Source organism: Capsicum annuum, chromosome 1, assembly GCF_002878395.1.
Source record: "Capsicum annuum cultivar UCD-10X-F1 chromosome 1, UCD10Xv1.1, whole genome shotgun sequence".
Classification (NCBI taxonomy): Eukaryota; Viridiplantae; Streptophyta; class Magnoliopsida; order Solanales; family Solanaceae; genus Capsicum; species Capsicum annuum.
In genome coordinates this window covers 252,042,726-252,053,925 of record NC_061111.1, presented here as the reverse complement: position 1 = coordinate 252,053,925, position 11,200 = coordinate 252,042,726, and the positions used below count along the sequence as shown (strand labels likewise).

At 36.4% G+C, this 11,200-nt stretch overlaps 1 protein-coding gene across 1 annotated transcript; it reads left to right on the top strand.

Moving 5' to 3' along the window:
* Positions 1-9,164: 9,164 nt before the first annotated feature.
* Positions 9,165-9,973, top strand: LOC124899200 (TMV resistance protein N-like). Its single transcript, XM_047413369.1, has 2 exons — positions 9,165-9,506; positions 9,743-9,973. The coding sequence occupies exons 1-2, from the start codon at positions 9,165-9,167 to the stop codon at positions 9,971-9,973; spliced, it is 573 nt and encodes a 190-aa protein (XP_047269325.1).
* The last annotated feature ends 1,227 nt before the right edge of the window (positions 9,974-11,200 follow it).

The window sequence follows — 11,200 nt, the reverse complement described above, 5'->3', positions numbered from 1 at the left end:
TTTAGTTTCTCTTCATATAACAAATCCAGTTTAGAATAGAGGGTACTCCTAAATGGACCCTTAAAATCTTAACCTCAGTCGTAAGCCATGTATTTGGAGGCTCAGTATAGTTCGTGATGTTCAGTTCATATGTCACGTATTAGACTCAGTTATGAATTTATGAATCAGTTACACATGCATCAGATATGCATGTTTAGTATGATATAGTCAGTTTATCAGTCATGTCAATCAAGAGATCACGTTTTGTCATTCATGTTCAGTTCATGTTTAGCTCATTGTTTACCCTCTCAGTTAGTCTCATTCGAGGATGAATGTTCCCAAGTGGGAGATATTATAAGGTCCTGCAAAACTTTGCATTTAAATTCAACTCTTTTAGCTACTTGAAGCAGAATAGAATGTCCAACACTTAGAAAATTTTAGCTAAGTGTTCAACACTTAGTCTCACTTTAAGCCTCCAAACTTTGGGCGATTATTTGATGACCTTCCTGACCACCGTTTTTCAATTTTCAAGTTATGTTGCGATGGGGAAAGAAAGTAGTAAAACTCGGGTGAGTTTCAGAATTTTTGGAATCCGTTTAGGGCTCCTTTGGATTCAAACCAGTAGCCCGAGGCGATAGCAGGTGCCGTCCTGGGTTCCCCGGTGCTCTAGGCAGGGCGACGCTCTGGAACTCCGGCGGGTGCCCAAATTTTAGAATTTCCAATCTGTGTTTCCAAGGGTAATATGGTCAAATCCCACTCCTATATAAGCGTCTTTAACACGGAATTCATGATATTTTCACCCAAAAGTATTAGTTTCTCTCAGTTTTCTTCAAAAACAAGACCTAGGGTACATAGATCAAGACCCAAATCATCAAAGTTCCTCCGTGAATCATTTAAGAATCATATAACATGGTATGCATTGTGTTGATTCATGGACTCCTTTCCTCCATGAAGATCAAGAACCCTATTTTTAAATTATATATCATGATTTTCATGTTATGACTTGATTGTTGATCATGTTTATGTGTAGCATGATTCCAAGATGGAATCTTTATGTGTATTTATGAAACTAGGATGACATGCTAGTTGAAATATATGAATGTTGGGTGGTTTGAATTGTTAAATTGATGATTTCACCTATGCCCTAAATTGTGCATGCAAGGTGTTTGATAAAATGCTTGAAAGAATAGAAATCATGTATTATAACCCAAATATGACCTTAATGTTACATGATTGCAATTCTCTTATGTTTAAATGGTTTCCATGCTATCGTATTGAAAAGTATATGTAGTCGGAATGCCCATGATATTCGAACATGAGATTTATGACTTGATTATAAGCATGCCATTCACGTTAGACATTATAATAACCATGTGCTCCATGAAATCCCCAATTTATTGTATTATGAATTGTTGATGTTGGTCAAGTATTCAATAAAGTCATGCTTTGTCAGTTTCCCTCTATCGAGTCCTGGGGGTACTTGTACCCAAAAATTTAGTTGTGTGCCTAGAGCCATGTTATATTTTTACGATACTCTCAGTCGAGCCATGATCTATTGAATTTGGTCAGTCGTGTGACTCAGGAAAACTCAGAAATCTCAGCAGTTTCAGTAGTTCAATAATCTCTGTGATCTCAGTACTCATAAATCTCCATAACCTCAGTATTCCCAGAAATTTCTGTAATCTCAATACTCTCAGTCAGTCATCAGATCTCAGTAATATTTTTGTCAGTCAACGGAATCCAGTAAACTAATTAAAATAGTTTCAACTCAGCTAAACAGTACCATCAGTATCAATTCAGTTAAGATAATCCTAGTATGAGCTTGGAAATCAGTTCAGTTCAGTTAATTAGTTTAGTGTCTTTCAGTTGGGAGTAGGATTCAGCACCGAGCAAACCTAGGGATGGGGGCTCACATGCTAGATAGGACTGAGATCTTTAGAAGCAATCCCTAAGTTCCAGAACTATGTAGCCAGCGTAGGTATGAGATGTCAAACTGGGGTTACAGGTTGGAACACAGACTAGCTAGAAAGGGGCATGTCGGTTAGATGAATACATCCCTCAGTTTTAGTTACAGAATCAGGATTGTCAGATATAGTCAACTCAGCTCAGTAGTACAGATTTAGGACTGTCAGATATAGTTAACTCAGCTCAGTAGTACAGATTTAGGACTGTCAGATATAGTCAATCCTTATCATTATAAATAGACTTCGGGATCACCCACTAGACAGGACTGATCTCAACTATGGTCAATCAATATCAGTATCATCAGATTTAGATATCACCCGCTCGGTAGGACTGATCTCAGACTAAGTCAAACCATATTTATTATCATTATACCTAGAGATCACCTACTAGATAAGACTGGTCTCAGATTTAAATACTCTATACAGTACGAAACTCTATTAGTTTTATCAGAATCTAGACTTTCAGATATAGTCGCCTAGTAAAAGTATCAGTTATATCAGTTATCAGAACTCAGTAATCATGTTATCATGATCTCAGCTACATTTGTTATGTATTCATTCATGTATTCTCATGTTCATATTAGATAGTCAGTTAGTATTATCCATGCATGTGAACCCTTGCATTTAGCCTACCTTACATGCATACTCAGTATATTCAGTCGTACTGATGCATTTGTGCTATGGTGTTTTATTCTACGCCATAGATTTAGAGATACAAGCTCGAGATCTAGAGATGCAGTAGTATTCCAGCTTCCAGTACTTAGTAGTTAGACTTTTAGCAGTGAGTCCTCATTCTCTGAGGACATGATATTATTTTATCATTTCAGTATTTTTTTCTTTCGGTAGTGGAGTTAGTTGGGGATACGTCCCATCAGCTCTTTTTTCAGATAGTAGAAGCTTTCAGATTAGATGCAGACTAGATTCAAATAGTTTATTTTAGTTTTTTTTGGGTCTTTCATACCCCACTTAGATGTAGTATTTTATCGGTTTTATTACAATTTTGAACCTTATAGCCTATCAGTTCGTGTTTCTGTATTTATATATATATTATTCAGTGTACAGGTACAAATATCAGTCATGGTCTAATTTGTGGTCCTTCGGGGTCATGAGCACTGTATAGCATTTTGGGCACCAAGCTCGGGGCGTTACATTGCATATGTTATACGTGCATTTGTGTGTATATTTGTATTTAGTATGAGTTAAGATTCTCATATTTTTGTTATTTTGGTTGTTCTATTAGTGTTCTGGACTACTCAACTTAGGGAACACATGCTTTCTGAACGTGGTATTGCAATGTTTCATATACATGGTGCCACTGTTTGACCTTCTTCTGCATACTCATGTAGTGCCATATGATTTTAAGGGCATTTGTTCTCAAAGATATCTGTTGTTTTGTTTTGTTTTGAGTTATTATCAATATTTTGTTCATTTCTCATTCTTGTATAGTCGTTCCAGATTTCTGTTTAATCTACGTTTTCAAAGAGCTTATTGGCCTTTCATTGTTTTAGGAGCCTTACGAGATTTGTTTTGTCTCACCATGGAGACTCGTTGAGAATTTTATGTTTTTTCGAGTAAACAAAATCTGTATTTTCCCAACACAAGTTCAAGAATAAATCAAAAATACTTATGAAGTTTTCCAACACCTTCAACATAAGATCAAAATGATCTTTCAAAGAAGTATGTTTTCAGTTTCTTAAAGAAAAATAGATGAAGAAGAAAAAAGTCAAGTCCTCTGAATTCATAGTGTCCTTAACAAAATAATTCCCCTCAAGTACCCTAGGTCGCGGAATTTTCCTACCAGAATGAAATGGCTTCATAAGCAGAATGTAGTGTTACCTTAAACTTTCTTGTTTTATTTGAACTCACTCAACGAGAGATGATCACACAAAATTTTTAGAAGCAAGAGAATATTTTCTTATGCAGAGTTTTTTCATACTAAACCTGTGTAAAAAATACAGGTTTATATAGCCATAAAGTGCCCCTTTCGAAAAGTGACAATGGTTCATCCGAAAAGGTGTATCCTTTGGAATAGTCATGTTTGTTCATTAGAAACATTGTGTATTTTTTTTGAACAAACACACCTATCAGAACAGTCACACCTTTTCCAAAACAATGTATCTTTTCTTTTAAAGGTTGTGTCCCTCTATTTTTCATTCACACCAATTGAACCCAAAAATCCCCCCACATAAATGGGGAATGGATATTCTTTGTAAAACTCTACAGACAAGTATGTAATCATTAAGAAAAGACTGATTGCATCTGGATAAGTGCGTTTCCCTTTGAACTTTCCATAGTGAACATACATCGGATGCATTCGGTTAATCGGCAGACTTGATATCTTTGAACCATCGAGCTTTAATTTACACCTATACAACACATGTCACACAACTAGCCTTTTACTGTTTATGTTTGTCATAGTTTGTAGGACCCCAAAAAAGTTCCCTCATTGTCTAAGCCCTTTAGAGCATGTCAAGAGAAGCTTTACACTTAGAAAATTTGGCTAAGTTCTTGAACTTAGTCATTTCATAAGCCTTCAAACTTTGAGGAATTATTTCACAACCTTCTCGACCTCCATTTGTTTATTTTTTTTGTTGATTCATGATGTGGCAAGTCAAGAGTACATCTCGGGTGAGTTTCAGAATTTTTAGACGAGCTGAAGGTCATGTTTGGTACTCCAAACTAGTAGTTTACGGCGATTAGCCCGCGTCGCCCTGGCTAGTCCAGCGGGATAAGCAGGGCGCCGCCCTGGCTATTCCGGCTGGCCAAAAATTTCAGCCTTTCCATTCCGATTCATTAAGGGAAATTTGGGTATTTTCCACCCCCTTTTCATCTTTAACACAGGATTTAATCCCCAAAACACCAAATTATGTTTTTTCTCTCAAATTCACCGAGAACACATCCTAGGATTTTAACCAAAAGTTCAAGAGAACTCAAGATTTCACCATCAACTTTCGAAATTGATTCAAGAATTGGAATCCCCGAATCGAGAGATTCCAGAATCACCCATCAAAAGTACGAGTAGCATCCCAAAAAGCATGTGTTCATCCAAAGTTCCTAATCTAAGGTATGTGGGGTTTGAAAAAGAACACTCCTTTCGTTCTGGTTCCCAAAGTGTTGATTTTTCTTAAAGAGTTTCATGTTTTAAGTGGATTATATGTCTAATTTACTTTGTTTAAAGTTTATGAGATTATAAATTGTTAAGTTCATGAATTGTGTATTTACCCTATCTATTATAGTTTGAATTGAGATTTTATCCCATGAATTGCATGTTCCTACATAATTGCTATTTCCAAGTATTTCTAAGATTGTTTTAAGAACCAAGTTTTATTGTGAAACTGTAATTATTTGAATTTGCATGTATTCGCATGTTTTGGAACCCAAGAGTAAAGTTTGAGATTTTATAAAGTACTTTGATAATATCATGGCAAGTATTAAGTATGTTCTGATTTGACATGATTTTGAGCATGAGTTGTAAGTCATGAATTTTAGGCTTGATATTCAAGAAAGATGATTTTAAGTGATATTTGATATTTAAGTTCTAAGCTATGAAAGGATTCCAAATCATTTTGATTCAAGTTAAAGTGAAGCATAGCTGGCTTCCATTATATAATTTTGCATTGTTTAAGGTGGAATTTCCTAAAAGTTTTGAGCCTAAGTATGAGAGTAGTATTTAGCACCGAGTTGTTCTTGATTCCAAGGTCTCATGCCCCAGAACTGCGAGCCGCTGTAAGATTTGATTTACCCTAAGTGGGATAAGATAGTGATCACTAAAGTTAAGGTTCTATTCTGATGGCAAGGGTAGAACAGTTCTCCCAAACGTCGGCAAAACGTTGGACTCCATGTAGCTCGCGTGGTTTATGTTGGTTAGAAGAAATTCCCATAGTATCCCAAAGTCCTAAAGTGTCAAAGTCTCCCAAGTTTACATAGTTCCCAAGTCAAAGTCAAGTTACCACAGTCCACAAAGCTACATAATCCTGAGGTTTAAAAAGATGTCTTCTATTTTTCTTTATGATAAATAGTATATATTTTGAAAGCTAGTATTTTAATGATTTTTCCCAAGTACTCAGAGTCTCCATATCTCCAAAAGTTTATAGTTTTAAAGTTCCAAAGTTTTTGAGTCCCAAATCCCAAGGTTCCAAAGTGCTATAACTCTTAAGTTTCAAAAGTAGCTCTTTATCTTCATAAGATTAAAGTATATGTTTTGAAAGTTACAGATCTTAAGATTTCACCTAGTTTACAAGATTTGAGAATAAGAAGAGGATACGGATTTTAGAATAAAGAGTAATGACTCACAAGATTTATACTATATGCTTCATTATTTATGATTTATGAGACTTAGACTTCAGTTTTACTCAAGCTACGTGAGTCATACATCAGCATGCATGATTTCTATAAAGATTGATAATACTGTTTAATTATTGCATACAGGCCCATATACTCAGTACATCCTCAAAGTACTGATCCACATATATGTCTGTGTGTTACATTGTCTTATAATTTAGGTACAAGATTTAGTTGGCACATTCAGACTCAGATAGTTGCAGATTTCAACCAGCAAGATGATGAGTTCTCCTACTTTGGGGACTTCAGTAGATATAGTTATGTTGTTTAATCTCTTATTCATATTTATTGATTCGCGATAGTTGTAGTAGCTTTCCAACTATTTATAGTCAGTATAGTAGAGGCTTCACAGATGTTAGTTAGAGTCAGTCATGTAAATTCAGTTTTATCCTTCATATTTATCATATTGTAAATTTGTATTAGTATTGTATTTTATAGATTTTAGCATTTCTCTATATTTCCTCATATTTTTTCAGACTTATGTAGTTCATTCAGTTGCTTGTAAGTCATACCAGTAGAAGGGTTAGCTTAGGATCACTTATGGACCCAGGCACCGTGTGACATCTCGAGACCCATTTGTGGGGTGTTACAAACATGGTATTAGAGTCTAGAGTTGAAGTGTCCTAGGGTTTCTGTGAAGCCATGTCTTATAGAGTCTTGCAGAATTGTACGAAGACATATGTACTTTTCTTCAAGAGGCTTCAGGGAATTTAGGAAATGTTTCCCTTCATTCAAGTCTCAGATTGTGCTATAGAAAGGTCCTCTAAGAAACTTATATAGATTTTTACCTTGCTCTATTCAGACCATCTCTACTTTATTTTAAAGATAGAAAAATAGTCAAGATTGAATCTTTACAGATAGAGCCTTTTCAGACAGTCACCACAAATAGTTATAGGATTTTACACAGTCTCAAAAGTATCTCAGAAATGCTTTAAGTTCCGATCTTGAAGAATTTCAATCATGTTTATAAAAATTGTGCTCTAAGCCAAAGTTAGATGTGATTTAAGATTCCTCCTCAGAATCCATAATGTTAAATCTATACTTCTCTATCTATGTAATGTTCTTGAGATAATAAGATCAACGAGTCCCAATTTTCTCCCCTGATAGTTCTCTCAGATTTGCTAAGCAAGAAGTTTCAGAAGTCACACAAAAGTGGCTTGAGAGGAGCTCCCTAGTGTGCTATGAGTCCTTAATTTGAAAGTTTATGTCCTCATTCTTGTGAGTCATTCAGTTACGACAGAGTAAGATATATATTCAGATTCCTCATTAGCCTTTCAATACGAATAGTATTCATGAGAAGAGATAGTGTGAATATAGATTTTTGAATAGAGTTTGTATTCATGAGATATTTAAACCTAGAGTGTTATGACTCACAATTAGTTGAACTTTCTTATAGTTAGAAGTGGGGGTTTAGAAGTGTAGTGATAAGAATGGTGGTAAGGGCAATTTATTGGATATATGTATAGCCGAATCCTTTTCGCATAAGATTGAGTTAGTAATGGAGGTGATATGTATGTCCTTGTGTGTTTGTTTAGTGGAAGGTAGAGAAGGAGTTATTAGTTAAGGATAATTCTTGATTGCTTGAAGTATGAAAAGAGTTATTTGGTGTGGTTTTGTAGTGTTAGAAAAGTATGGGTTATTGATGAAAGCAATTGGTGGTTGAGTGTTGCTAATTTAGGCTTCCCTTGAGGTTGCAAAAGGGAGTTTAGTTAAAATTTATAGAGCCATGATAGTGATTCAGATATATAAAAAGGGTAAATAGTAATGATGTGTATAAGGAGGATGTATCACCCCAACTTAGGAAGGAGTCCCATATCGGAAAAATACAGGAAGGATGCTAGGTATATAAATAAGAAAGCCTTACTCCCTAGTGATGTGTTTTAAAGCCGTGCAGGCCTAGGCCCAGAGCGGACAATATCAATAGTGGGTTTAGGAGTTAGACGGGTGAGTCGGGACTTGATGGTTCAGGATGCCCGTCGCGGCCAGGACCTCAGGTCGGGCCATGACAAACTTGGTATCAGAGCACGGTTCATGGTCCCAGGGTGTCTGTGAAATCTTGTCTTGTAGAGTTTTGCTTATGGGTGTGTTGTGCACCATACTTATAATTAGGAGGTTTCTGGACATTTAGGAGTTATTTCTTATTCTTTCATACTTTAGTTCATGCTGTAGAGTTGTCCATAAGAAAGTTATCTAAAGTCATTCCTTGTTCTAATCTCATGGGCCATTCCTCACTGTCGAGGTGATACAAGTCTAAGAGTATAGCTGTCCCGACGATGTGGTTCTATTTGATTGATTCATCCATAAAGTTTTGATACAACATGAGGACTTGAGAGGAGTCCATTAGTGCTTAAAGTTGTATTGATTTGAGTGTATGCCTTTATTCTGATGAAATCGTGCTTTTCAGCCAGTCTCCTTTCAAAATTCATACCGCAGATGTCATGTATAAAGGTAATGACGTGTAGCAGAATGTTGGAAATGTATTTCCACTCAAGTAATAGTATTTTTTAAAGCATCATGACCATTTGGTAGTGAGATTGGCCAAGAAGTTGGTTATACAAAGTCACAAGGTTAGAAGTCAGCGTGAGGGTGACTTATGTGTAAATAAATAGTTTTAGTTGTTTAATCATTGATTGACGGATGGTTCACCATTTTATATTGATAGACTAATGTGGTAGCAATAATTGCTGATTTGGAGGAATGGTCTTACGAAAAAAAAAATCTGGTTGGTGTGAGTCAAGGTTTATCAAGAGATTGTGAAGGTGGTTGCAGGAAACCTAAATCGTGCAGTTTTTAAGTGTTGCTCTCCACCCTGTTAGAATAGATTCTCGAGTTACAGACATAAATCTGTGGTTGCAGGATGGATTAACTAGTGTTGATAATATGGCTATATATGGTATAGGGGTTGGGGGTTGGGGGGGGGGCGTAGGTAAATCTACCCTAGCCAAGACTGCTTACAATTTTAACTTCAACAAATATGACGGCAGCAGCTTTCTTGCTGATGTGAATAAAACTTCAGAAAGACATGATGGTCTGGTATGTCTTCAAAGACAACTTCTTTCAAATGTTCTAGGGAAGAAGGCTGAAAATATATACAATGTTGACAACGGAGTCATCAAGATTCAAGAGGCCATCCAATGCAGAATAATCCTTCTTGTTCTTGATGATGTGGATGATAGCGATCATTTAAATGCTGTTCTTGGGATGCGAGAAGGTTTTATCCAGGTAGTAAAATAATTATAACAATATGAAATCAGCACCTGTTTGATGCTAGTGAGGTCTGCAGTTGTAAGATGTACAAGGTCACGCCATTGAATGCTCAAGAATCAATTCGACTCTTCAGCTGACATTACTACGAGAGAATGCGCTCACCGGTATACGGTTAAACCAATTTGGGGTCCTCCAGGAACTAGAAAGACGAAAACAGTTGCCTCTTTGCTTTACGTCTTGTTAAAGATTAGATGCAGAACTTTGACTTGTGCGCCCACGAACGTTGCTGTGTTGGGAGTTACCAAGAAGCTGATGCAGAATGCACAAAGTCGTCTGCAATACGACAATTGTGGTTAGGAGACATTGTCTTATTTTGTAACAGGGAGAGAATGAAGATCGGTGATCATGAAGATCTGTTTGATGTATTTCTTAACAACCGTGTTGATGTTTTTGCTAGTTTCTTGTCTCCGAATAATGGGTAGAGAATCAGTATACTATCCATGATATGTTTTTTCGAGGATCCCGAAGAGAAATATCTCAGGTACTCAGAAAAACAAAAGAAGGACAATGACAGTGATGATAATGAAGATACGGATGATGAAGAAGCGGAAGAAAAAAAAGGAAATGATACTATCAAGAATCTAGTACGAGCAATGATCTAGGACTCGACAAAAATAAGAAGAGTAAGTTATGAAAAAAAAATTGTCTTTGAAACTTTAATAGAGAACAAGAAGAATGAAAAAAAAATCTCAGAAGGCAAAAAAAAAACTCGAGAGCAGCTGACAAAGTGAACTGGGTCAAGAACAAAGGGGAGGTGAGCAACGTAGAAGATGTTGTGTGGACATATGATGAGTTTGTCAACAAACTATTCAAATGGATCCAGAACCAGTTAAAATTTTTCCTAACGACCATGTACACGCATCTGCCTACTTCTGTCGTTTCGCTCGAAACAGCTAAGGAAATGATCAGACTACTCGAGATGCTATGAACTATTGGTAAATTGTTTGATACTGTGGAACCTTCAAAAGGATTAAGAGAATTTATTCTGGGATTTGTTAATAGGTGTAACACCCCGTAAAAAGTCGTACATGTATTAGCTCTTAGTAGCATGCATAATGAGTCAAGACTAGAAAATTTTTCTAAGTGTCAAAGGGACTTAGTCTCATTTTTAACTTTCGAAGATTTTATTTTCGACCTTGCAACCTCCGTTTCTTAATTTTTTGGTTGATACGAGATGGGTCAAGTCAAGAGTACGTCTCGGGTGAGTTTCGGAATTTTTAGACGAACTTAAGGGCATGTTTGGGTTGACGAACCACTAAGCCGGGGTGATTAGCCCGCGGCGCCTCGCTGATCACCTCACCTGGGAGTGAGCAAAGCAATAGGCGAGGCGACGCCCTAGCTATCGCAGTGCTCAACCTAGGGCGACACCTTGGATATCAACCCAGGCCATTTTTTTGTTTTTTCCGAGATTTTTAAGGGTATTTTGGGTATTTTCAATTCCCTAACCATCTTAAACACGGGATTTAATCCCAAATACACAAAAATACACTGATCTTCATCAAATTACTCCAAGAACATTCACAAGGGTTTCAAACTAAAAAACCAAATAACTCAAGATTCAACTATGGGTTTTAGAAGATAATTAGAGATTTGGAATCCCCAATCTGTAGCCTCAAGAATCATCCATTATTTTCTGAAATAGAGGTAAG

Excerpts from the sequence above, each read along its gene's own strand:
- LOC124899200 (XM_047413369.1), top strand. The coding sequence starts at position 9,165 with ATGGCTATATATGGTATAGGGGTTGGGGGTTGGGGGGGGGGCGTAGGT. Across the intron at positions 9,507-9,742 it reads TGCGAGAAGGTTTTATCCAG|ATGCAGAACTTTGACTTGTG; the intron begins GTAGTAAAATAA and ends GTTAAAGATTAG.